Here is a 27,597-nt window from a genome sequence, read left to right on the forward strand (position 1 = left end):
CCTGCACATAGACCCAAATTCAAATTGATTTAAGAATCACACTTATATTGGATTTAAATTTAAATCAGTAAGCTTAATGGAAGTATTAAACATTTTCCAATAAATAAATAAATAAATAAATAAATAAATAATGAAATTTATCATTTGATAAAAATTTGTTTATTTACTTTTTGAGTATTTTATTTGTTTAGAAATAATATTTTAAATATTTAACCAAGCACATATTAATACAAGATATTTGCTAATTAATTAATTTATTTAATAAATTTATTTCTATGAATTAAAGCTTTTATTTTTTTTTGTTTTGAATTTCGTTTAAATGTAAGTTTATCATTTTTATCCTGGATTGGAAAAATAATATATATACAAAGTTTCAGCAAGATAACGCACCTGCACATAGACCCAAATTCAAATTGATTTAAGAATCACACTTATATTGGATTTAAATTTAAATCAGTAAGCTTAATGGAAGTATTAAACATTTTCCAATAAATAAATAATGAAATTTATCATTTGATAAAAATTTGTTTATTTGCTTTTTGAGTATTTTATTTGTTTAGAAATAATATTTTAAATATTTAACCAAGCACATATTAATACAAGATATTTGCTAATTAATTAATTTATTTAATAAATTTATTTCTAAGAATTAAAGCTTTTATTTTTTTTTGTTTTGAATTTCGTTATATCTTTCAATGATATTATTTATATTTTCTTATTTGATTATATTTTATTGAAAATTATTGATTTAATATAAATTATAAATTAATATTACTTTTATCTCACATTTTTTGTTTTGAATTTAAATTTTAATTAGTTAGCTTTGTTGAAAAATTAAATCAATATTTTGGATTAATGAGAAATTTTTATTTATTGACATGCTGAGAAATATTTTAAGAATAAATATTTAACCAAGCTTGAATTAATACAAGAAACTTATGTATTTGTTTATAAATTAATTAATTTATTTTTTTCTATCTCATTGCAATCAAAGCTTTTATTTTGGAGTAATAAATTTTGTAATGTCTTCTTGAGATATATTGTATTATTTAAGCACTTCAAGAGTATGCTATCCTCTAGATGGTGGAGCTGAAGCATCAGATGCTATATTAATATTAAATAATTCAGTTAAATATTTTTCTGCCATAATATACCTAAATTTTAATAATTTGAGAGAATAGGGCTAGGGGCATATTAGAAAGCATGTGGTTTATCTGATTCCTTAAATATAAATTTTTATACTTTCTGATTATTCTACATCTCGTTCATATCTAAAACAGGAGAAACACAACAATCTAAAGGTTCAAATATTTGCATCCATTCATCTCTTGTTTTGTTTAGAATTATTTTTTGGAATTCATCAGTTAAATGCTCGTATTCATCGACATCGTATTAGTTTTTGGCTAAGACATCTTAATGCTCAACATTTAAACCCTTCAAAAAGTTTCTATAAAACTAATTTTCTATACAACCAACTGCTAAATATTTTCCATCTTTGCACTAATTTGATTTATTTATTTATTTAATTAATTAATAATAACAAAATATTTATTGAATATTTCAAAGTAATATTTCTACTTTAGTAAAAACCTACTTTTTGAATAAAAATCAAAAATGTTTATTTACTTTGTATGTTTAATAGTAATGAGCACCTCCATCGAGAAGATTTTTACCTCTAGGGTTATTCCATACACCTAATTTTTTCATATTATGAAGGAAACTACTCATATAACCAACGCAGTCTGTCAAGCTAACATCAACTACTTATCCCTATTAACATACACACATGAATGAATTAATCTAAAACGATTCTATTATTTTATATTTATTTAAATACTTTTCCTGTTCTTTCTCTTTCATATAAAGCAAGTAGAATACCAATAACGCCAAAACCACCACCGCCTGCAAAATCAGCTAAAACATTATTTGGAGGCTCTGGATTTCTGTTTTCTTTGCTAAAAGTGCCTAATATTCCACTATAAGATAAATAATTTATGTCATGACCAGCCTTTTGTTTAAAAATAAAACAATTGAGCTATACATTCTAGCCTAATTATCAAAAAATGTTTATTTCTTTATCAATATCTTTTAGCTTTAGTCATTTATATTTTGTAATTTCTTACATAATCTCTCAATGGTCCAGTTTAGCCAAAACCACTCACTCTTGCAAAAATGAGTCTATCGTTTTTAATATCGTTTGGTCCCAATCCAATATGCTCTAATTTTCCAGGTCTAAAGCAATCAATGACTACATCTGTCTTCTCCATCATCTTCCTAATTACTGAAACCTGAAAAGGGTCTTTAAAATCTGCTGCTAATGATTTCTTTCCTCTATTCAAATAAGTGTTTTTAGTGTCTATGCCAATAGGATTAACATTTTTCTTCCTATTTATAATTGTGACATCAGCTCCAAAATCAGCTAAAATCATCCCTGCAAATACAGTTGGGGCAAGTCCCTCGAATTCCAACACTTTAATTCCTTTTAATGGTCCCTTCATACTTTATCCAAATATAAAATTTTTGTAATAATTAAATTAATTTATTAATTAATTAAATAATTAATCAATTATTCATACTTTAAATTAATAACGTCATTCAACATAAGAATTCATCAAAAAAGCTAACAAAAACACTAAAAATACAAAATATCTATTTAAAATAATAATTGAAGGATTTAATAGAATTTTTAATAAAGCTGCAAACAGGTTTTAAATTTATTAAATAATAAATAATAAATCGATTATTTAATCAAAATTATCAATGAAAATAAGAAGAAAGAAAAACATTTATTTATTGAATTAGCAAATTATTTATTTTTTAAATTCAAAGAAATACAAAAATTATAAAACGTTTTAATTAAATCAAGTAATTTACTTATTTTTTTATTCTTTTTAATTTATTATTTATTTATTTATTGAGTTATTTTTTATTTATTGCCAATCAAAAATTAAGTCCATAATATGTTTTTAAATTATAAATTGTGTTTGATTTTTTTTCAAGAAGAATTAAATAATCAATCCTTCTTTAATTTTTTCTAAACTTTATCTGTGATAAGAGAGTCCATACCAAAGTAATCGTTTTATTCCTTTTCAAATTCTACAGGTCTACTTCTGTTTCCTGCAGCTTTGTTGGCTCCATCAAAAGTTCTAGCTGGTGCTTTTACTACTCTAGTAATACTATAAAATTTATGATTAAAATATGCTAACAAAGTAGTAATGATAAAAAATTTTACTCAGCAGGTTTATCGTCGTCTTCATCATCATCTAAGTTAATTTCATTATTATTTCTATAAATATTTGCATTGCTTCTGTCTGCAAACAATGGCTTATCATAGAGTTTATTTTCATCATCGCTTCCGAATCCCTTTTTATCATTAAAAATAGAAATTTATATTTTTTATAACAAAAATATTTTTGTGAAATTACTGCATCCAATCCAGAATTTTAATTGAAAAGACGTTAATCAAACATAACTTCCTTGGACTAGGTAGGTTGAGCTTGACCAAGAGCTACTTTTTCAGAGATATCTCTTTCCTAATCTCTAACTTACTTAGCCTTTTTATTTCCTGCATTTTCAAGACGAAGTTGTCTTTCAAGTTCTCTCTTTTCAATGTATCTCATTTGCTCTCTTCTCTTAATTTCCTCAATATTCTTCAAATCTTCCTTTGAAACCTTTTCTCTAACCTCAGTGTCATTGTTGGTTCTCTACTCAAGAGAAGCTGCTGAATCTTCGAGTAATTTATTTGACTTTTCTCTTGCTTCTTAAGCTTACTTTCTAAACTCTTCTTCTTACTTTTTAAGCTCTGTCTATGCCATGGTTCTAATCAACTTATTTCTTTCTTCTAATTCCTTTCTTGCTTCTCTTTCTGCAACATACAAAGAGTTATTTAACATAGCAAATTTATCATTAATTGTGTGCTATTAAATAAATATAAAAAAATAGTTAATAATTCCTATTATTTATTTAAAGTAAATTCAAAATATGTTCAAAATGCTTTTGATTTATCTTTAAATTTCTCAGAAAATAAAATTTTATTGTTTTTGCTTTGATTTTATGAAAATATTTTAAAAATTATATTTATACCTGTTATTGAGTTCTTCCATCTGCTTTCAATCTCATTTCGAGAGGAATAGTGTAACCTTTGGCGTTCTTCCAATTGGAAATGCATGGTGGTATTTTCCAGTTTAATTGATCTTCTTAGGTTAACTTACGAGGAGGAGAGTGCATAATGGTAGTAGGAGGAGAAGGAGGACCTTAGGCAACCTTTTTATGTTTAAACTAAGCTGGAGCTAATGGGTCGACTTAGCGCTCATGCATCCTAAATTAATAAAAATCAAAAGGAATAAAATTTAAAAATAGATTTTAAGAGCAAAGTTACTTGATAATTCTTTAAGATGCACCTGCATTAGTTCCAATAGCTTGATTATGAGGTGTATATGAAATATATTAAACATCATTTTTCTTGTTTATGCTATTAACTACTTTATTCTATTTTATAAAATAAACAAAAATCATAAGCTAATTATCCAATTTTAGCAACATAAAAACTTTAATCTAAAATGGTAGAAAGCATATTAAAAAGCTTACATTAGTAGAGAATGTCTTTTGGGTACCTTAGGTCTGCAATTACTATTATGTGTGATTTGTAATTTGTTAAGCTACTTCTTGGGAAGGCTTAGCTAATTCGTCTTCATCTAAATATCTATTACGGAAATTATGTTGATAATCTTTTCCCTATTTGTATGGTTGAATCATTTTCTATTCTTTTAAATGTTGATTTTATGTTTATCGCTATTGATTTTGACTTAAAGGTTATCTTGTCTGTTTATTTTATTCAAAATGGTTTATCCTTTTTGGAATTACTTATCTATCTATCTATTTATTTATATATTGGCTATATTATTTTTGTTTAACAAATTTTACAAAAATTTCGAATAATATTAAAAATTTGATATATTCTTTATGAATTTGGTAATGAACTTAATTTTATAATCTCAAACCTCAGAACTTAAAAAAAGCATCTCGCAAATTTATTCTATTCATTCATTCATTAATTAATTAACTCATACAAGCAGAAAAAATACATTTATTTAGCTAGCAAGCAAAAAGCAAGAGCTCATTGATTCATTCACTGATTAACTTTGAGACTAATTGAATAATAGAAACTATTACATTTTTATATAATCTTGTAGAAAAAATAAATGAATTAATTTAAAACTAGAAATCTTTAAGATTTTAACTTTAATAATTTAATACTCTTTTTTATATAATTAAATAAAATAATAAATTCAATCTTAAGATATGTTTCTAATTTTGGTATTTAATTATAAAAATTTTTAAATTATTTTAACCAAATTAAAAATTATTTTGGAAAAAATACAATGAAAAAAGAAAATAATTTAATTTATTTCAACCTATTTTATTTTTATTGAGAAAGAAATATCCACTTTAATTAATTATTTTTTAAATATTTAAGAGACATTCTTTTCAAATAATATTTTTATTTTAAATCATTTTTTTTTAATTATCAATTGAAAGAAAACAATTTAACAAAAGTGATGAAGAAAATTATTTTCTAAATTTATTATGGTTAATCTTTTAATCATTTTATTTTGTTATATTGAATAATTATAAAATTAATGTTATCAATTATGTATTTAAATTGAAAAAATGTTTTATCAAGTTAAAACTTTAATTTTAAAAATTTAAGACTTTATTTATTTTTGAATGTCTTAAAAATTCTTATGGCTAAACTTAATTAAAAGCTTTTTATTTATTTTAATGAAAAAATAATTTTATTTGAATGTAATTTGTCTTCTTTGTTCGTAAACTAAAGAAATAATAATTTAAAAAGAATTAAAATGCTTTTAAAAATGTATTTTGATTTTTGAATATGATTGCTATTGAGCATATAATACAAATTAACTAAATAAATCCATATATCAAGAAATGAAGCGAGATTTAATATAAATACTTGATTGCTTGGATGCATGGGTGATAGTAATTAGTAAAGGATTTGAGAGAGAGTAAATATAAATACATACAGACGAGCTTTGATATTTGATTATGACTAAATAAATGAGATAGCGAATATATATAATATATATAAATGAATGAATGAAATATGCATGTAAAATAAAGGAGAGAGGACAAGGAAGATGATGAAGAGGACTAACAACAGCTATGATGGCAAATGAAAGAAAATGAGCAGAAAGGCAGACCAAAAAAATAGAGAGGTAAATAAAGAGAGAAGAAAAAAATCTAAATTAAAGAAGTAAAGAGAAAGAAGAAAATTAAGAAAAGATAAATAAAAGAAGCATTGTAAAGATAGAAACCAAATTAATAATTAAAAATTAAAGAAAGAAAAATCAAAGGATTAAAAATAATCAAAGAATACAATCAAAATGGTTAAGTAAGAAGAAAAGTCCATCGACACTACCGTCAATCTCCACAAGCAATGCCACAAGATCTCTTTCAAGAAGAAGGCCCCTAGAGCTATTAGAGAAATTGTTGCCATCGCCAAGAAGACCATGGGTACCGATGACGTTAGAATCGACACTGAACTCAATAAATTCATTTGGAGCAATGGTATCAGAAATATTCCCAGAAGAGTCAGAGTTAGACTCTGCAAGAGAAAAAATGAAGAAGAAGGTGCTCAATCCTAATTCTACACCCTTGTCCAACACTTACAAGTCGATTCTTACCACGGTCTTTTGACTGAAAAGACTAAGGCTGAATGATTTAAAAAGCTTTCTAATTTTCATATTAAAATTATGGCACAATTATATCGCCTAGAATATTATAAATTTATTAGCATAATATAATAGCAATGTCATATATTTTAATCGGTGTAAAAATCTTATAGTCGGAATATATATATTTAAACAGTATTGCATAGAATCCATCATCGCTCTTTTGCAAGCTTTCTAATTAATTACTTTTTAATACATTTCATAATCAATCGCATCGCATCACAGGCATCATCAAATTTACAGCTATTTATTATTATTATTATTACTTACTAAGTTAAATAGTTAGATAAATAAATAGATAGATACAAAGATAGAATGATAGATAGTTAGTGGGTTAGTTATTTAGTTAGAATTTAGTTAATTAGTTAGTAAGTAAGTCAATTAATGAGTAGTGAGTTATTTAGCTAATTAGTTTGCCAAAACATCCAAGCTGTAATAGCTAAATCTATTTATATTATTAAATAGATTTATCGAATCTTAGTTGCTTACTTATCAAAAATAAAAATGGATGGATGGATACACATAACAATCAATCAATTAATAAATTGAAATATTAATATTCAAATGGAAAAACTTACTTATTTACAAGCAACTAATTAAGCTTTCAATCAAAAATAACAAAAAAACAAACAAACAAACAACAAACAAACTCATCAACAATTTTATGCATATCTTTATTTCTTAGTCCATCATAATATATTATTTACATATATTTCTACTTCTATTTAAATCCACCTCATTTACTTACTTACTTGCTTACTAATTTTCAAAAAACTAACTCATCTAATCTCAACGAATCTAATCTATCTAATATCATCTAATTTTTAATATCAATCATTTAAGAATATGAAATAGCATAAACAAACCATTAAACAAAATTTTAAATGTCTGCCTGTTTTTAATAATTTTTCCTATTTTTAGCTATTTTTCAGTTTCAATAAATATTCTATTTTATCACACTGAATAAGCCAACAAACAAACAAACTATGAATTTAATTTTTCAATTGATAAAGTAGCGATTGATTTAGTATTTAATAATTTTAATTTTGACAACAAATAACGTTTTAAATAAGTATATTTTATTTATTATTTTCCAAAATCAACAAATTATCATTATAAGAGTCAAATATAAAAACAAATTAAAGTGATATCTTTTAATTGATTTTTTATACTTCTAAAATCAAATTTCAAAAATTTAAAGGCAAAGCATAAATTTATATTTTTTAGCCATAAATTGCTATTTGTTATCTCAATAAGACTAAAAAAATTCAAATAAATTTTATTTAATTAACAAAGCTTTTAATATTTAGAATTTATTTTACAATTTTCAATAAAGATTTTATAAAAAATATTATATTTAATTTAAATTAAAAGGTATTTTGTATAACTATAAAAGAAATACATGTAATTAAATACCAAAATAAATAATCCTTTAACTGTTTTTAACAAATTTAAAAGCTTTCATTTTATTAAAATTAACATTCACTTTTTGAATTAAAACTTATTTTGGCTGAATCTTAAAATATTTTTAAGTGAATAATTTTATATTTAAATTAAAGTGACTTTGAAATGTTTGAACTAATTTAAAAATTAAATATTATTCAAATTATAAACTAAATTTATCCCCATTACCTTTTTCAACTAAAAATTTTTGTTACCTATTGTTTCAACCAACCAATCAAGTCTTAATCTGGAATACATCTGTGAATATTTTTCAATGAAATGATTGTCTATATAAATTTAGCAAATCAAATAAAGTCTTTGAAAGTACTTTCACTAAGTCATTTGTTTTTAAAGAAACTCAAAATTATTATGATCAAAAACATCATAGTTTATTTTTTGACTTTAATTTACTTATTAATTTTTTACTAAAATTTTATTTAAATTATTTTTATAAATTGTCATCTTAGAAATTTAAATAAAATTTAATTAATAATTTAAAAATATTTTAATTAATCCAATTATATTTTTTGATTTAAAAAAATAAATAATTCAATGTTTCTAAATTCTTTTTAATTTGAAGTAAAATTTACCTTTTTAGTAAAAAGAAAGTGTATTAAAATTATATAAACAATTATTGATTTTTTATTAAACTAAACTAAGACGGATTTTTAACATTAAATAGCTAGATTGAAATGTTAATACTTAGTTAGAAATTTATTGATTAATAAGTTTAACATCAAAGTCAACAAATATCTAAAATAGTTAATCATAATTTAAAATAGTAGCTTAGTTAATTTTTGTAGGATTTACAAGAAATAAAATAAATTTATTCAAGTAGATAGATTACTTTTTAATAAAAATATAATCTATCATTAACAAGAATCATTTATAAAAATTAATTATTGAATTAAAATTTTTTGGTATAGAAAACAATTAATAAGGCAATTACTGAATTTATATAAAAATATCTATATTCTTATATTAATCAAATAGAAACTAAAGTAGATGGACATGAGTATTTAAAGTTATTGCTTAATAATGTTGTTACAGAAATAAAGTTAAGAATTAAAATATTCCTCATACTTAAATATGATTAAATGTTCATAGTTGACGCTCGGCTCTAGCTTTTTAAATATTTGAAAGAGCGATATATATCCATCTATTTTGAATTTCTGTCTATTTTCAGCTTTGAAAAGTTATTAATTCACTTAAAACTCTTCATAATTTGAATTAAAATGTATACCAAACAAAGTAAACAAAAGACTGATAAAATTTACATCAGATCATTACAATTTTTTGTAATAAAAACTAATAGCTGATAAAAATTTAATCAATATAAATATTTCTATGTGAGTATATGTTGAGAAAAAAATAATTCATTAATAAATAAATAGAAATAAACATACAAATTAAATAAAAAAACAAACAAAAATTCTTATAAATAAGATATTAAAAATAGACTTATAAGGTAGGTAGGTAACTAGCTAGATAACAAGTAGAAGAAAAAAAATAAGTAAATAAAAATGTCTGATTATGATCGTACTCGTGAAAACTCCGTTCATGGAGATAAGGAAATTTAGCTATAAACCCTTCAAAAAAAATATGAGCAGATGGCCGTTGATCACGAATAGGCTGAAGAAAGGGAATAATAGCATGAACAAAATATAGAAAACGAAGCTAATTTGATGCCTATTCCTATTAAAATTATTGGAATTTGCTTGATATTACTATTTAGTGGTGTTGTTCTCTTCACCATTGGTTTAGTTGATATTCTCTAAGAAGAATCTAAGACTGGAAGGGATGTTTCTCTTCTTATTATTGGAGTTATACTCTTGATCCCTGGTCTTTATTACACATTCTAATTAATCAGTGCTTGCTTTGCTAGAACAAGATCAGAAAGACAATAAATATTAAATGAATTCCCCATAGATTACATGAACGATTGAGGAATTTCATCTGATTTTCAAGCAATCAAAAATATAATAAAATTTTCTTAAGCAAAAAACTATTAAATAAAAAAGCTCCATAAATTCAAGTTAGGTACTAAAAAACATGATAAAAAGATAAATAAATAAATAGATGAATAGATAGAGTATTAACTAAATTCATCAAAACATCTCTCGATTATTAATTAATTAATTATTGATAATATATTTATTAAACTTAAAATTAATGTAAATCTTTCAAATAACTATATAAATATATTCAACCCTATAAACAGATAAATGCACTTTTATAAATGTTTTTAATTCATTTTTTACATTAAATTCAAATTAATTTATTTTCCAAATTTACAATCAAAAATTTTGAACAGAATTCATTTGATTAAGAAATTATATTTTTTTTTTAAATAATAAATAAATTTAATTTACCTTTTGAATATTTGTTGAATTATTTACAAAAATGATTATCTTTTAATTTAATACTTATTTTAATTTAAAAAATTTATTTATTTTAATTTAAAAATTGAATATCTCCTTTGTCATCAACTTAAAAATATTCTAACATTCAGCTCAGTTATAATTAAATCTTTTTTAAACAAATATATATAATTATTTGATTTTCATTTATATAATTCATAAATTAATCTTATCTAAGACTTTTGTTTCTAAATTAAAAAAAAATATTTTACTTAAAATAGTTTAAAAGATAAAGTTTAAATTTATCCCTTCAAAAAGACTAAATATTTTTTATTAATTGATATCAAATTTAAAAATTTTTCATTTTATTTTTATTATTTTTTAATATTTTAAATTTAAATTTTTTTTAAATCAAAAATCAAAGAAAGTCTTTCACATCACATCAATTTATATTTTCTTTTTTACATACATTTTTGCTAGCTACTCTATCGTTCTTTTAATCATGAAGAAAATTTTTAGTGAAATCTTACAAATTTTATACTAATTTATATTTTTATTGAAAATAATTTATTTTAAAATTTAATTTAATTAAATTGATTTAAGCAATTAAAACAGATATAAAGATAGATTCATTCATTAATCAGTGATGAAGTATTTCATTAAAATCAAAAAAATAAATATCTAATTTGTTAATTAATTAATTAAACAGGCAAGCACACCAAAATGCTTTTGTAAATTATTCAAAATTGATTTTTTTATAAAAATTTAATTGGCTTGCATCAAATTTAAAAATTAATAAATTGTATCTGTGGACAAACAAGCATACTAATTAAATAATTAGCGAGCTCGGTAGTGTAGAAAGATTTTAAAATTGAAATGATAAAGGGTAAACAGAACTCTAAGCCTAATGCAGATTTAAAAAAGAATAGCTTGACTGCATAGAACAATAATAGCAATAGTTAGTTTCCTTATAATTAGTATAATTCTAGTGCAAAGAAAAACTAGGCTCCTTCTGCTTGGACTGATTCTACAACATTAAAAAAATTTGCGAATTTCGAAGATGTGAAAAAGAATAATTATGATTTTCATTAGCAAGAAAGCAATGATTTTAGAAATACAATTAATAATGGGAGTCGTAATGGTTCTGGGAACAAAGGAGATAATTTGTTTAATTCTTCTGTAAATTAGGAAAGCTTAAATTCTTTTTAAAGTTATCAAAGTCAAGCTGCTCGTCTTTAGGATTTATGTCCAGAAGATAAAAAGAAAATAGGAGAGCTGATTAAAAAGCTTGCTTAAGAAAAAGAGGAGAAAGATAAATTGCAAAAGCAGCTCGAAGAGAATCAAAAACAATATTAAATGAGATTGCAATAAATATACAAATAAAATGAAGAAATAGCATAAGAATCTGAAGACTTATCAAAAGAATTTCAAAATAATTTAAATTCTATTAAAACAATTCAAACTCAAAACATTGATAGCTCTAATTAAAAAAGTTTTTCTTCATAATAAAGTCGCGATGCTCTTGATAATTAGTAAAGCGTTGCTAACTAAAACATACTTTAAAGTTATAATACCTCTTTAAGTTATAATTTGCCAAGCAATTATTCTTCTTCTTAGTTTCAAAATATTCAAGATGATAAAGAAAACTCTAATTAATTTAATAATCCCTAAGCATCAGCTTATTAAAACAATGATAGTTATGCTTCACAGAAAGAAGTAAAAAAACTATTTCCTCTACCTAAACCTCCTTCAGTAAATTTACAAAGTCAATCTTTCTCTACTAAGTAATAAATTAAAAAAAGAATTTTTATCTTTATTAAATACTTATTTTTTTAATAGAAAAAGCTAAGAAGTTACTCATTCTGATTCGAAAAATCAATTATAAAATTAAGATAATCAATTAAAAAGCATAAAGAATGAAAATTAATAAGCAAATAAAAATGGTCAAAATCAATAAATTGTTTCAGATTCTTCAGAAGAAGATGACGAAGAGTTAGAAATAGCTAAAAAATGGAGAACTTTGAAGAGATCAAAAGAGAATTCTTTGAATGGCAGCTTTACAAATACTAGAGATATGTAAACATAGCAAAAAGAGAATGAAAAATAGCAATTTTCTGGTTAGAAACAAGAATAAATTAGTAAATAAGGTGAATAAAATTTCACAAGTTCTTTTAAAGATTAAAAAAGTGAAGAAAAAGAAGTCAATTTAGAATAAAAAAATATTAACAGTTTAGATGTTGACGAAATAAAATAGCTAAACTCTTACCTTCTGCAAAAGCTCAAACAGTTAAACCAACAAGAAATTCAAAAAGACACACCCAAATTTCAATAGAATTTCTTAACTTAACAATCTTAATCTTCTCAATAATAAACTCAATACAGTGATTACATCAATTTACAAAAAAATAAGCTTAAATCTGTTCCTACATATTAATTTAAAGACGATAATGAAGACGAATATGGAGATGAAGAGGATAATTATAATTAAAAATAAATGAATCAAATATAAAAGTAAAATAGTCTGTAAAAGCCTTAATTTTAATAAGGTAAAATCAAATAAAATCAAATGGATTATTTGTAAGAATAATAAATTCAAGAAAACAAGAAAACATAGGATAAATATGAGACAAGATATTAAAAGCAAAAAATGCAAATGAATCAAGGTAAACATTTTATTTAATTACTTGCTTCATTTTAATGTTTGACTTAAAGAAAAAGCTATTCATGAAGAAGATTCAAGTGAGGAAGAAAATAATCACGATGAACAAGAAGAAGGAGAAGAATATCAAGAAAATTATTAATAAGATTTTAATGGAAAAAATAATAAGCAAAATAATATTTAAAATAAATAAAAATATTAAAATAATAAATAAATAAATTAGAAATAATTTAAAAATAATTTATTTAATCAAAATGACAGCCATTTAGATTCTTCATAAAGCGAATTGAGTTTTGTGAAAAATTAAAATAAATAAATGAAACAATAAGAAGAGGATCAACAAAGATAGTAAATTAATGATCATTAGCTAGATTATTCAGATAACTCTTTGATGCAAACTATGAATCATAAAAATATGAATTAAACCAATAATACCTTTATATTTAGCGCTTTAAGCACTCCCTTTCCTGAAAAAATGAGTGTAGAGCCTGATTTTTTACAATCACTTAAAAATTATAAAATGGCTTTCCTCAATGAATAAGATGAAAGCTAAGTAATGAGAAATAACAGCTAAAAGATAAAAAACAGAATCCCAATGTCTCCTTCTTCTCATAAAAATTAGAAAAAAAGCACAAATAATTCAATCAGAAGCAATTCTAAAGACATCAAAAGAGAAATTACAGAAGCTATTGAAGAAATAGATGAAGAAGAAGCAAGAGAAATAATGATTGAGATTCTCAATTAGAAAAAGAGATTAAACTCATCTAAGTGTTCTAACAACTCTGAAGGAAGGGAATAATCATATTTTGTAAATGGAGATAACTCAAAAACCAACAGAAGCAATAGTTAAAATTCTTAGAAATAGTTCAAATAAAAACAATAAAACAAGAAAAGCGAATTTTCTGATTATGAAGAAGATTAATTTTAGAACGAATTTCAAGATTAATATGAAAATGAACAAAAAAAGCGTTAAATGTAGCAAAAAATTGATTACCAAATAAATTAAATGAGTTAAATGAGCTAAGACTCCTTCTAAAGTAAGAACTAATCATTCCAAAAAAAGACTAAAGTAGATTAAGAAGATGTCAACTTAATATCTCTTCTTAACGAAGATGATGCAGACGATAATTTGCTTGATCTAATTTAAAAAATAGAAGAAGATGAAATAGTAAAAAAAATGAAAAAAGGCCAATAAAAATAGTCAAATAGTTTTAAGATAAATTAAGATAATTATAACAATAGACTATTCTAAAATAAATATTAATATTGACATTTATCATTACTTAGTTACTTAGTTAGTTTGTGCTCAAATTTAATTAATTTAATTAAAATTTATTGCAAAATAAACTCTTAAAAATTTGGAAATTATTCTTTTTATAAATTTTAAAAGCTTTTAATCACTTTTAAATAAAAAAACAAACAAATAAATGAATGAATGAATTGCATTTTGTTCATTTCAAATAATTTTTTAAATGTATGTATTTTTCTCTCATTTAATAAAATCTTAAAATAGCACAAAAAAATTAAATTTGAAAATGATAAAATCAAGAATTAATTTTTCATCTAAGAAAGAATTAAATATTTAATTTATTATCAAAAATCAAGCTAGGGTTTAATGTATTTATTAAATTGCATATATTCTATTCAATTAAAAAATATTTCTTTGAAATATATTTTATTATTATTTAGTAAGAGATTAAATTTCTTATCAAAATTTTAAATTCTACAATCTGGAATTTATGATCTAACCAACAATTAAATATCTAATGATCAATCATCAAATTAATTATTTAAAGTATTTATTAAACTTTTATCTAAATTACAACATAAATGACATTTTTTTTATTATATCGTTTAAAAATATATTTCTTTATTACATGTTTTTCTGGTTAAATTTCTTGTAAAAATTTGAAATTCTACAGTCAATATCTGAAGATCTAAGCAAAAATTTAATATTTAGTGATCAATCATCTTATTATTTTAATTTATTTATTCGTTTTTTATCTAAATTATAACATTTTTGATAAGTAATTTAAAATTGATATTTTATCAAACAAGTTATTTCTAAATTCGATTTGATAAAAAATTTGTAGAAATAATAGAAAAATTATCATTTTTTACGATTTCCCTTTTTACATAAAAATAATTTTAATTTATGCTTTTAAAAAATGTAATCTAAAATATTAATTTATTTATTTAATATCAAAATCTATATTAACTTATTTATTAATTAATTTGAGGATACTATTTAATTAATTGGAATTTATAATGCTAACTCTTCTGAATTTTTTGATAGATCTGAAATTAATCCAAAGATAATAAATTTAGAAGTAGTAGAAATGAACAAAGAAGGAAAATAAGCATAAAAGCAATCAAATGTGAATAAAGTAAAATCTTTATTGAAAGGAAATACTGATGAAGAAATATTAAATCAAATACTACACTAATTTATTGCGAAATAACAGATAATAGAGCAAGAATGTTCAACGTAAATATCAATTAATTAATTAGCATATCAAATTAAACTAATTTTAGTATACGAAAATTATTTTTTTAACTATTTAATGCAGAAGAAAAGAAGATTATGACAAGATAATTTTATATATGGGACAGGCATTGTAGTGTTTGGAGGTTATAGACTTAAATGATATATTTAGATAAAAGAAGTTTACATTTAAGGCCAATAGCTTACTATAAAATACATAGCTTTAAGACAAAATGGATGTAAAGATTACAAGAAGATTTGAAAATTATATGACAGAAATTTAGAAAAGAATGTAAAATAAATAAATGAAATTTAAATTTTAAGTAAAAATTAAATTGATTTTACTTTAATTAAAAGAGCAAAATATGAAAGTTACGAAGAATTCATTAAAAAACATTTTGAGTAAGTAGAACATTTATTATAAGAAATAGAATAAAAGTCAATTTTAACTTAATTGCTTAATCTAGAAGTAATTAATTAATTAATATCAATATTTTTTATACTGAAAATATTTAAACTTTTCAAACATTAAAGATTGATGAACCAAAGTAGATATTATAAGATCAATAAAATGCCTCAGAAGTATAGTAATAATCAAAAAGCTTAAAGAATGATAAAAGAGATACTTAAAGTGAAAAAAAGATTTCAAAAGATAGCAAAAACCAAGATGAAAATGAAAGTGAAGAATTATAATTATTAAAAAAAAACATCAATAAAGAAATGAAGAATCTATGCTAATTAGAAGAAGAATATTTCACTAAATTAGAACTCATAAAAGACATTAAATAGAATTTTACTCCCTTCAATTCAGATGTAATTTATTAATAAATAGCTTTGTTTTATTAAATGATTGATTTAATTACATTTTATTAAATATTAAATCAATTATTATATCTTGTTTTTATTATCATAAAACTTAGAAATAAATGAATTTTATTTATTTCATTCAACAATTATATTTTCTTTTAAAAGATATAGATTTATTTGAAAAAATACTTCAGTAAATAAAAAAGCAATAACTTAACAAATATTTTAAAATAATAAAAAAATAAATTGATTCTTTGATTTAGGTTAAATTTTATTTTAGGTATAAAAAAATCGAAATTAAATTAAAATTTTTAGTCTTTATTATTTATTATCTGATTTATTTTCTGAAGCTTTAGAGCTAAATACTATTTATTTAATAATTTAATTTATTGATACTTCCATGAATTATTAATTTTCTATGATTTTTATTTTTTTCATTAGAAAATTTTAAATACTTTCAAATACAATTAATTTGTTTAAATAAATAATAATAAAATAGGATATGAGATTAGAATATTGGAAGAAACGAGTTGGAATCGAAATCTGATGTCAATCTTTTTGAAAATATTTAATTTTGTATTTTTAGTATTTTATTAATAAAAACAATCTTAAAATAACTTAAGTCCAAATAAAATGAATGTAATGTATGATAAAACAAAAATATAACTAGATAACTAAATAAATAAATTATTGTATTGATATTAAATTATCAGCTCAGCGCATATTTCTCTATTGGAAACAATTAAATAAACAAAGAAACATACAAATACTTTTGTTGGTACAATAAAATAGATTAAATGAAAAATGAATTTTGATTGATTGATTGATTGATAGATAGATAATATTACTTTTTATAAGTTGGGTGATGGATATATTTATTTAATTATTGTTTAAGCTATTAAAATTATATTTAATTTGATACTTTTGAAACAGGCAGTGGAATATTTTAATTATTTTATATTAAATTAAATATTTTTATTTTTTAGATATGAAAAAATATTCTTATCTATTTTTATATCATTTATTATTTCATTCATTTTATTTATACAATTTATTTTCATTCATTCATTCATCCATTACTTTTTATTTGTTTATTTGTTTATTTATATCTCGATAACTTTATTTATTTATTTAAAATTTCTAAAGTTTTGTTTTCATATCATCCCAGCTTATCTTTGGTGCCATAGTTGGATTATTACTTATTGTAATTCTGGTGGGTAGTTATTTTATTATAAGAATCTCTAAAGATCTGCTACATCATTGAATAAATCTACCATTTCAATTAGCTAGTTCAGAATCATTTAATCTTAGTATTATTAATTATTATATTACATGTTATTTTATTGGACATTATTTTAATAGTATGGCTATTAAGCTCCTTGCTAAGGATTATATTAGTTTTAAACTCCTTGCTGCTGATATTAGTTTTAAAAAATAATTTATCCTTGTTATTGATTTTGTAGTGGTGGAACATATTGGCCTTATTAAGCTGGAACAATTTATTATTCGTTTTACTCTTCTTCACTGCTCTCTTCTGCGAAATTGTGTCTGCAGAGAGGACATGTCATGTTAACATTAAGCCAAGACATAATGCAATCTTTGTGGAAGTGATGTAATTCATTACAAGGTAAGATAGTAATTTCTTCATCTATCACATAATCCATTCTACATATTGTGCATTCAGTATCCCCTTAAACTTTTCCAACCTAAAATTTCAAATTCTTAAAGTTTTTAAAGATTTGTTTTCTCTTTCTTTTCTTCTTACAGTTTTTGTAAACCATGTAAGGGAAGTAAATGAACAACGCTAGAGGCAAAACTAATTTTTTTATAAAAATTATTAGAACCCATTTATTTATTTCAATTTTTTAATAAAAGATTTATTTTTTAATTAATTTTGTTGAGTATTTCTAATGAATCAAAATCTTATTCTTTTAAGATTAGATAATTTATTTATTTATTTTATTTCTCAATAGCTAATCAAAGTCTTTGTGCTTTATCACATAAGATAAATTTATACCTTATTGGAAGCATAAATATTAAACTGATCAAACAAATTTGAAATGATTTTATTAATTTACTATTTCAGTTTTATTTTCTATTTAAAGCATTTCTAATTTTTAGTTTATGTTTGAAAAATTTATATTTTTACCAACAATTTAATAATTTGGACTTAAATAATTTTTGTTTGTTTGAAATTCATTCATTCATAAAAATAATTGAAATTTATTTTGATTTGAAATGTAATCAGAAACAGCAAACAAGCTATGATTTGCTTTCTTTCTTTATTTATTTCTTTCTTTTTTAGTGTTTAATTGTTTGTTTTTCTTTGAGTGATATATATATTGAAATAATGAAAGATTAGATTACCTATGGCAATGATGAGAATCAAGTCAAATATTTATCTATTGCAGGCTATTACGAATATAATAGAAAGATAAACCCACCAAGTGAGCGCATAATCGCACTATTGGGACTAAGGTTGGTTGTAGTTATTCGATATCCAAATTTAGAAGTAATTTCCACTAAAGAAGACGACCATGCCATATATAACATAGGCGAGAGTGACTAAAGATTTGATATAGTATGCCCACTTTAATAGAGAAGTTCTTTTGTAATAGTAATCAAGGAATTGCTTCTCTAGTGAGCGACGAATTTAAGACCTCTACCTATCTGTATAGTGCTGTTCATATTCTATTTGGCGAAGTTCATTTTCTTCAGGAGAGCGAAACTCGCCCAATTTTTAGCAAATATCAAGTTTATATGCTGATGAAAAAAACTGGGTAAATACAAAGAGATGATAAACAGCTTTAGCAAAAAAATAAAATCCCCATTGAAAATTCCAATATTGCAAATCAGACATTTCCTCACAGCGTTTACTGTAAACTAATTAAGATAAACCTCCCATACCTGCATCACAAAGAATAACAGCTATTAAAAAGATTCTATTATCATTAAATATTGAGAGGAATAACTTAGACATTTCGTAATTAGAATCGTCGTAGATTTCTTCTTCATCTATGTTTTCTTCCTCCATCTCATCTTCATTTTCATTAAAATTTTCATTACCCATATTTAAGGAATTATTCTAATTTTGGTTTGAAATTCCCATTAAGAAATTATTTTATTGTGCTTAAATATCTGTCTTGTCATCAGAGCTTGCTTCCCCGTGATTCACCACACCTACAGAGTGTCTGAAATTAACTTAGGCCTGATTATTGGCATTCGAGTTCAGTTCTAAAATTTAATTAGGATTCTTAATTCCTTGCTAAATATTTTATTGTTAAGGCAAATCAATTGAAGTATATGCCCTTCTTCCTCTTTGCTAGCTCGTATCAGCTTCAACATCCAGCAAAGGAGCTCTTATTTAACTTTTTATATTATCCTCCATAATCTTCTGCAATTGATTATTAGCGAAACTTTAAACAAAAGTTATTGTCGACTTTTCTTCTTTTAAAGTGTTTTATATAACTAAATAACTAACTAGCTATCAAACAAATATACAAATTATTTTCTTAATATTTTCGCTAATTAAGACCTATTTATCTATCTATCTATGATTTATATTCAATCAACTTTTTACAATATAATAAATTATTATTGAACTAATTATAAAAATAATTAAAAGAAGCTATTTATTTATTATTTGTTTGTTTGTTTGTTTTTTTCTCATCTATTTTAATATATTCAATTAATTAATAATTGCCTGAGCAGAAGCGATGCAATATTCTTTCTTCACAAAGTCATTTGCTGATTAGCTAGCATCTTATATTTTTTGTTTAAAAATTAATAAATCAAACAATATAAAAATCTAACTCAAACTCAATGTCAACTTTAAAGATTTCTTTTACTTATAAATAAATTTAGTTTCTAAATCTGACATTTTTAATTTTAAAATTAAATAAATTTTTTTGTTACATTTACTTATCACACACTAAATTTTTGAGTGACTGGTTGATTTATTGATAAAAATAAAGTTCATAAATCTTACTCAAGTATTTAGAATTTTAAAATCCTTCATTATTTTCTGTTTATTTCTTAAAATTAAAAATTCTAAATAACTAATGTAATTAAATAATTAAATAAACAAAACCTTTATTTTTAATAATTTTTTTCTAGCATGAAAAAAAGTTAATAAGTAAATAAGTTGCTAAGTAGATAAGTTCCGATTAAAAATAATGGGATATATGGTATATATAATATGATTTTAAAAAAATTATTTTTAATTAATAATATCTGATTAGATGAGTATGATTATATGGATAATTGAGATAAAAAATATTTAATTTTTTTATTGTGAAATGAGTACGATTTTCCATATCAATATTGTGATAAAATATCCCGGATGTTAAGTTCTCTCAATATAATCAGATAATATTTTATTTTGAATTTCATAATACCAGCAATTAGTATATATTTGCATATATGTAAAATAAATAAATAATACATAATGAATGATATTTATAAATATAAAATCAATAAAAAAATCTATCTATCTATCTATCAATTTATATTTTAGGTTAAAAAAACTTTTTCAAACTATTATAAATTAAAACACAAATAATTTTCAATTATTCAATCATTTAATATTATTCATCCTTTTTTTGCCACATTCAAAGACAACTAATCTTTTTGATTTAAGACACTTGCTTATTATTTTGAATTTTTATGATTCATTCAATGAGCTAAAGATTTTATAATAAATTTGTGTAAATTTTAAAATAAATATTAAAATAGAATAAAATTTTAAATTAAAAATTATTTCTTAAAATTAATAAATAAAATAGCATTAGCTGAATTAAAAATATAAAAAAATAAATCATATAAATTCAAATAGCTTTTTAGTTTTATGTTCATTTTTATAATTCAAAATATCACAATCCAAAACAAATAAACTGTTTTTACAGAAGGCAAAGTGTCAAATTCGAGAGATTAATGCACTTTGCTAAACCAGAACCTAAGCCTGATACACCCACTGCACCAAAATAATTTGAACTTTTTAAATATTGAAGAAAAAATATATAATTAAATATTTAATTAGAAGGAAAAAATGAAGAAAAAATATGAAATAATAAGATTAATTAACAATAAAAGAAAATGTTGAAAATAAAATGATGAGATAACTTAACAAAGAAAGAAAGAGCAAAAAAAAGCAAGCACAATAAAAAGAAAAAGAAAAAAGAATTTATTGTTTTTAATTAGTTTTTATAGTTCAAAATATCACAATCCAAAACAAATAAACTGTTTTTACCCTAGGTAAAGTGTCAAATTCGAGAGATTAATGCACTTTGCTAAACCAGAACCTAAGCCTGATGCACCTTCATCACCAATTTAATTTGAACTTTTTAAATATTGAAGAAAAAATATATCATTAAATAGTTAATTAGAAGTAAAAAATGAAAAAAAAATATGAAATAATAAGATTAATTAACAATAAAAGCAAAAGTTGAAAATAAAATGATGAGATAAATTAACAAAGAAAGAAAGAAAGAAAGAAAGAGCAAAAAAAAGCAAGCACAATAAAAAGAAAAAGAAAAAAGAGCTTTATTGTTTTTAATTAGTTTTTATAGTTCAAAATATCACAATCCAAAACAAATAAACTGATTTTACCTAAGTTGTAGTGTCAAATTTGAGAGATTAATGCACTTTGCTAAACCAGAACCTAAGCCTGATGCACCTTCATCACCAATTTAATTTGAACTTTTTAAATATTGAAGAAAAAATATATCATTAAATAGTTAATTAGAAGGAAAAAATGAAGAAAAAATTTGAAATAATAAGATTAATTAACAATAAAAGCAAAAGTTGAAAATAAAATGATGAGATAAATTAACAAAGAAAGAAAGAAAGAGCAAAAAAAAGCAAGCACAATAAAAGGAAAAAGAAAAAAGATATTTATTGTTTTTAATTAGTTTTTATACTTCAAAATATCACAATCCAAAACAAATAAACTGATTTTACTTAAGTAATAGTGTCAAATTTGTGAGATTAATGCACCTTGCTAAACCAGAGCCTAAGCCTGATGCACCCACTGCACCAATTAAACTCTCACTTTTTAAATATTGAAGAAAAAATATATCATTAAATAGTTAATTAGAAGGAATAAATGAAGAAAAAATATGAAATAATAAGATTTATTAACAATAAAAGCAAAAGTTGAAAATAAAATGATGAGATAAATTAACAAAGAAAGAAAGAAAGAAAGAAAGAAAGAAAGAACAAAAAAAAGCAAGCACAATCAAAAGAAAAAGAAAAAAGAGCTTTATTGTTTTTAATTAGTTTTTATAATTCAAAATATCTCAATCCAAAACAAATAAACTGTTTTTACTCAAGATCTAGTGTCAAATTTGAGAGATTAATGCACTTTGCTAAACCAGAACCTAAGCTTAATGCACCCACTGCACCAATTATATTCTCACTTTTTAAATATTGAAGAAAAAATATATCATTAAATAGTTAATTAGAAGTAAAAAATGAAGAAAAAATATGAAATAATAAGATTAATTAACAATAAAAGCAAAAGTTGAAAATAAAATGATGAGATAAATTAACAAAGAAAGAAAGAAAGAACAAAAAAAAGCAAGTGCAATAAAAAGAAAAAGAAAAAAGAGCTTTATTGTTTTTAATTAGTTTTTATACTTCAAAATATCACAATCCAAAACAAATAAACTGTTTTTACTAAAGTTCTAGTGTTAAATTCGAGAGATTAATGCACTTTGCTAAACCAGAACCTAAGCCTGATGCACCTTCATCACCAACTTTATTTAACCTTTTTAAATATTGAAGAAAAAATATATAATTAAATAGTTAATTAGAAGGAAAAAATGAAGAAAAAATATGAAATAATAAGATTAATTAACAATAAAAGCAAATGTTGAAAATAAAATGATGAGATAAATTAACAAAGAAAGAAAGAAAAAACAAAAAAAAGCAAGCACAATAAAAAGAAAAAGAAATAAGAACTTTATTGTTTTTAATTAGTTTTTATAGTTCCAAATATCACAATCCAAAACAAATAAACTGTTTTTACCCAAGGTTAAGTGTTAAATTCGAGAGATTAATGCACTTTGCTAAACCAGAACCTAAGCCTGATGCACCCACTGCACCAATTTAATTTGAACTTTTTAAATATTGAAGAAAAAATATATAATTAAATAGTTAATTAGAAGGAAAAAATGAAGAAAAAATATGAAATAATAAGATTAATTAACAATAAAAGCAAAAGTTGAAAATAAAATGATAAGATAAATTAATAAATAAAAAAAGAAAGAAAGAAAGAAAGAAAGAAAGAAAGAACAAAAAAAAGCAAGCACAATAAAAAGAAAAAGAAAAAAGAGCTTTATTGATTTTAATTAGTTTTTATAGCTCAAAATTACACAATCCAAAACAAATAAACTGATTTTACTAAAGTTATAGTGTCAAATTCGAGAGATTAATGCACTTTGCTAAACTAGAACCTAAGCCTGATGCACCTTCATCACCAACTTCATTAAACCTTTTTAAATATTGAAGAAAAAATATATAATTAAATAGTTAATTAGAAGGAAAAAATGAAGAAAAAATATGAAATAATAAGATTAATTAACAATAAAAGCAAATGTTGAAAATAAAATGATGAGATAAATTAATAAAGAAAGAAAGAACAAAAAAAAGCAAGTACAATAAAAAGAAAAAGAAAAAAGAGCATTATTGTTTTTAATTAGTTTTTATAGTTCAAAATATCACAATCCAAAACAAATAAACTGTTTTTACTCAAGGTTAAGTGTCAAATTCGAGAGATTAATGCACTTTGCTAAACCAGAACCTAAGCCTGATGCACCCACTGCACCAATTTAATTTAAACTTTTTAAATATTGAAGAAAAAATATATCATTAAATAGTTAATTAGAAGGAAAAAATGAAGAAAAAATATGAAATAATAAGATTTATTAACAATAAAAGCAAAAGTTGAAAATAAAATGATGAGATAAATTAACAAAGAAAGAAAGATATCACAATCCAAAACAAATAAATTGTTATTACTCAAGTTTAAGTGTCAAATTCGAGAGATTAATGCACTTTGCTAAACTAGAACCTAAGCTTGATGCACCTTCATCACCAATTTAATTTCTACTTTTTAAATATTGAAGAAAAAATATATCATTAAATAGTTAATTAGAAGGAAAAAATGAAGAAAAAATATGAAATAATAAGATTAATTAACAATAAAAGCAAAAGTTGAAAATAAAATGATGAGATAAATTAACAAATAGAGAAAGAAAGAAAGAAAGAAAGAAAGAATAAAAAAAAGCAAGCACAATAAAAAGAAAAAGAAAAAAGAGCTTTATTGTTTTTAATTAGTTTTTATACTTCAAAATATCACAATCCAAAACAAATAAACTGTTTTTACTAAAGTTATAGTCTTAAATTCGAGAGATTAATGCACTTTGCTAAACCAGAACCTAAGCCTGATGCACCCACTGCACCAATTATATTCTCACTTTTTAAATATTGAAGAAAAAATATATAATTAAATAGTTAATTAGAAGGAAAAAATGAAGAAAAAATATGAAATAATAAGATTAATTAACAATAAAAGCAAAAGTTGAAAATAAAATGATGAGATAAATTAACAAAGAAAGAAAGATATCACAATCCAAAACAAATAAACTGTTATTACTCAAGGTTAAGTGTCAAATTCGAGAGATTAATGCACTTTGCTAAACTAGAACCTAAGCCTGATGCACCTTCATCACCAATTTAATTTCTACTTTTTAAATATTGAAGAAAAAATATATCATTAAATAGTTAATTAGAAGGAAAAAATGAAGAAAAAATATGAAATAATAAGATTAATTAACAATAAAAGCAAAAATTAAAAATAAAATGATGAGATAAATTAATAAAGAAACAAAGAACAAAAAAAAGCAAGCACAATAAAAAGAAAAAGAAAAAAGAGCTTTATTGTTTTTAATTAGTTTTTATACTTCAAAATATCACAATCCAAAACAAATAAACTGATTTTACCTAAGTAATAGTGTCAAATTTGAGAGATTAATGCACTTTGCTAAACCAGAACCTAAGCCTGATGCACCTTCATCACCAACTTTATTAAACCTTTTTAAATATTGAAGAAAAAATATATAATTAAATAGTTAATTAGAAGGAAAAAATGAAGAAAAAATATGAAATAATAAGATTAATTAACAATAAAAGCAAAAGTTGAAAATAAAATGATGAGATAAATTAACAAATAGAGAAAGAAAGAAAGAAAGAAAGAACAAAAAAAAGCAAGCACAATAAAAAGAAAAAGAAAAAAGAGCTTTATTGTTTTTAATTAGTTTTTATAGTTCAAAATATCATAATCCAAAACAAATAAACTGTTTTTACCTAAGTTATAGTCTCAAATTCGAGAGATTAATGCACTTTGCTAAACCAGAACTTAAGCCTGATGCACCCACTGCACCAATTTAATTTGAACTTTTTAAATATTGAAGAAAAAATATATAATTAAATAGTTAATTAGAAGGAAAAAATGAAGAAAAAATATGAAATAATAAGATTAATTAACAATAAAAGCAAAAGTTGAAAATAAAATGATGAGATAAATTAACAAAGAAAGAAAGAAAGAAAGAAAGAAAGAAAGAAAGAAAGAACAAAAAAATGCAAGCACAATCAAAAGAAAAAGAAATAAGTTCTTTATTGTTTTTAATTAGTTTTTATAATTCAAAATATCACAATCCAAAACAAATAAACTGTTTTTACCCAAGGTTAAGTGTTAAATTCGAGAGATTAATGCACTTTGCTAAACCTGAACCTAAGCCTGATGCACCTTCATCACCAATTATATTCTCACTTTTTAAATATTGAAGAAAAAATAAATCATTAAATAGAGTAAGTTGACATACAAATTTTAAAAATGTGAGTTTTATTTACCAACTTTACATTTTATAAAATTAAAATTTTAAATATTTTTTCAGAATTTTTTTTCATCAAAAGTTGGTAAATTTTTCAAAATTTATTTTTTTAAAAAAAATGATAAGTTATAAGAATATACGGTATGTATATATTATTTCAAATTTTACATTTTGTGAGTTTAAAGCTTTCTAAAAACTCAAAAATAAAGCTATTTTAAGCTAATTTAGCTTTATTATTATATTATTAAGATATATTATATTTTGCCTTTTATAAATTAAATAGGCATTGTACTCTAGTTAATTAGAAGGAAAAAATGAAGAAAAAATATGAAATAATAAGATTTATTAATAATTAATAAAATTAACAAATAATGAAAAAAAAAGCAAATCAATAAATAATGATGATAATTTCTATAATAAAAATTATTTATTTAAATAAATTGAAAGATAAAAATATTAATAATAATAAAAATAATATTTTTTAATTAAATATACCGAAGATCAATATGGAGAGCCTAATGAGATAAAAGTGAAGAGCTTATAAACTTTTTTTATTAATTTATATAAATTTAAAGGATATTAATAAAAAAATTAATAATTACTTTTTCTAATTCGTAATATTTTTTAATCTATTATATCATTTTTTTTTCTTCAAAAGTATTGTATTGCAATTTATGAAATTTAATTAATTAATTATAAATGGATAAAAAGAACAAATAAATATAATAATAAATTAATTATCAAATATTAATTTATATATTTGGTTTTATGAAGAGATAGATATCACAGAAAAATTATTTAATATTCATTATTTAAACTGAATATTTGTATTTAAAACATATACTTAAAAATATATATAGTAGGAATATAGATGGTCAGTTATTCATTTAGTCATATTTGAAAAAATTCTAGTAGTTTTCATTTTTTTCAATTAATAAATTGTTTAAAATTTCTATCCTAATCTGAATTTAGTTTTTTAATAAGCGCTTAAAATAATTTTTTTTAATTAAAAAAAATGATATTGATTATTAATTAAATGAAAAAGAAAGGCTGATTAATAAAAATATAATATTAATAAAAGAATGAAGCATCAATAAATAAATAAATCTAGAATAATCCTTTTCTTTATTTTATAACGTGAAATATAAATTTCTAAAACTTAGCCAGCATAAAAATTTGAATGTTCTAAAAGAATTTC

The 27,597-nt window shown here is 22.0% G+C and overlaps 10 protein-coding genes across 10 annotated transcripts; 6 read left to right on the forward strand and 4 right to left on the reverse strand. All coding sequences in view use genetic code 6, as the record gives it.

Annotated features, from left to right (window-relative positions):
* Positions 1-453: 453 nt before the first annotated feature.
* On the reverse strand, positions 454-2,498 carry TTHERM_00942980 (CAIB/BAIF CoA-transferase family protein; the record flags this gene model as incomplete). The annotated part of the gene is made up of 4 exons (XM_001031039.2): positions 454-1,500; positions 1,627-1,770; positions 1,838-2,008; positions 2,124-2,498. 4 exons carry the CDS (start codon positions 2,496-2,498, stop codon positions 454-456), a joined length of 1,737 nt encoding a protein of 578 aa, XP_001031039.2.
* A 515-nt stretch (positions 2,499-3,013) lies between these two features.
* TTHERM_00942990 (SKIP/SNW domain protein) lies at positions 3,014-4,932 on the reverse strand (the record flags this gene model as incomplete). Its single annotated transcript, XM_001031040.2, has 6 exons — positions 4,588-4,932; positions 4,379-4,488; positions 4,084-4,318; positions 3,426-3,917; positions 3,233-3,363; positions 3,014-3,176 (listed from the first exon to the last, which is right to left on the reverse strand). Exons 1-6 carry the CDS (start codon positions 4,753-4,755, stop codon positions 3,014-3,016), a joined length of 1,299 nt encoding a protein of 432 aa, XP_001031040.1. The 5' UTR covers positions 4,756-4,932.
* Positions 4,933-4,974: 42 nt separating this feature from the next.
* On the forward strand, positions 4,975-5,145 carry TTHERM_00943000 (hypothetical protein; the record flags this gene model as incomplete). The annotated part of the gene is made up of 1 exon (XM_001031041.1): positions 4,975-5,145. The coding sequence occupies one exon, from the start codon at positions 4,975-4,977 to the stop codon at positions 5,143-5,145; it is 171 nt and encodes a 56-aa protein (XP_001031041.1).
* A 1,058-nt stretch (positions 5,146-6,203) lies between these two features.
* On the forward strand, positions 6,204-6,740 carry TTHERM_00943010 (60S ribosomal protein L31, putative; the record flags this gene model as incomplete). Its single annotated transcript, XM_001031042.2, has 1 exon — positions 6,204-6,740. The coding sequence occupies one exon, from the start codon at positions 6,204-6,206 to the stop codon at positions 6,738-6,740; it is 537 nt and encodes a 178-aa protein (XP_001031042.2).
* A 2,978-nt stretch (positions 6,741-9,718) lies between these two features.
* TTHERM_00943020 (transmembrane protein, putative) lies at positions 9,719-10,141 on the forward strand (the record flags this gene model as incomplete). Its single annotated transcript, XM_001031043.3, has 1 exon — positions 9,719-10,141. The coding sequence occupies one exon, from the start codon at positions 9,719-9,721 to the stop codon at positions 10,139-10,141; it is 423 nt and encodes a 140-aa protein (XP_001031043.1).
* Positions 10,142-11,335: 1,194 nt separating this feature from the next.
* On the forward strand, positions 11,336-14,484 carry TTHERM_00943040 (hypothetical protein; the record flags this gene model as incomplete). Its single annotated transcript, XM_001031045.2, has 3 exons — positions 11,336-12,339; positions 12,395-13,218; positions 13,268-14,484. Exons 1-3 carry the CDS (start codon positions 11,432-11,434, stop codon positions 14,482-14,484), a joined length of 2,949 nt encoding a protein of 982 aa, XP_001031045.2. The 5' UTR covers positions 11,336-11,431.
* Positions 14,485-15,553: 1,069 nt separating this feature from the next.
* TTHERM_000943049 (hypothetical protein) lies at positions 15,554-17,053 on the forward strand (the record flags this gene model as incomplete). Its single annotated transcript, XM_012796294.1, has 5 exons — positions 15,554-15,702; positions 15,785-15,991; positions 16,057-16,168; positions 16,234-16,512; positions 17,006-17,053. The coding sequence occupies 5 exons, from the start codon at positions 15,554-15,556 to the stop codon at positions 17,051-17,053; spliced, it is 795 nt and encodes a 264-aa protein (XP_012651748.1).
* Positions 17,054-17,660: 607 nt separating this feature from the next.
* TTHERM_00943050 (RING-H2 zinc finger protein) lies at positions 17,661-19,894 on the reverse strand (the record flags this gene model as incomplete). The annotated part of the gene is made up of 2 exons (XM_001031046.4): positions 17,661-18,322; positions 18,874-19,894. 2 exons carry the CDS (start codon positions 19,892-19,894, stop codon positions 17,661-17,663), a joined length of 1,683 nt encoding a protein of 560 aa, XP_001031046.4.
* A 1,483-nt stretch (positions 19,895-21,377) lies between these two features.
* On the reverse strand, positions 21,378-26,429 carry TTHERM_000943051 (kinase domain protein; the record flags this gene model as incomplete). Its single annotated transcript, XM_012796295.1, has 16 exons — positions 21,378-21,498; positions 21,755-21,844; positions 22,114-22,203; positions 22,465-22,554; positions 22,832-22,921; positions 23,183-23,272; positions 23,534-23,623; positions 23,909-23,998; positions 24,256-24,345; positions 24,526-24,615; positions 24,893-24,982; positions 25,163-25,252; positions 25,510-25,599; positions 25,873-25,962; positions 26,248-26,337; positions 26,419-26,429. The coding sequence occupies 16 exons, from the start codon at positions 26,427-26,429 to the stop codon at positions 21,378-21,380; spliced, it is 1,392 nt and encodes a 463-aa protein (XP_012651749.1).
* A 113-nt stretch (positions 26,430-26,542) lies between these two features.
* Positions 26,543-26,932, forward strand: TTHERM_000943052 (hypothetical protein; the record flags this gene model as incomplete). Its single annotated transcript, XM_012796296.1, has 1 exon — positions 26,543-26,932. The coding sequence occupies one exon, from the start codon at positions 26,543-26,545 to the stop codon at positions 26,930-26,932; it is 390 nt and encodes a 129-aa protein (XP_012651750.1).
* Positions 26,933-27,597: the final 665 nt, after the last annotated feature.

Source organism: Tetrahymena thermophila, assembly GCF_000189635.1.
Source record: "Tetrahymena thermophila SB210 genomic scaffold scf_8254751, whole genome shotgun sequence".
Taxonomy (NCBI): Eukaryota; Ciliophora; class Oligohymenophorea; order Hymenostomatida; family Tetrahymenidae; genus Tetrahymena; species Tetrahymena thermophila.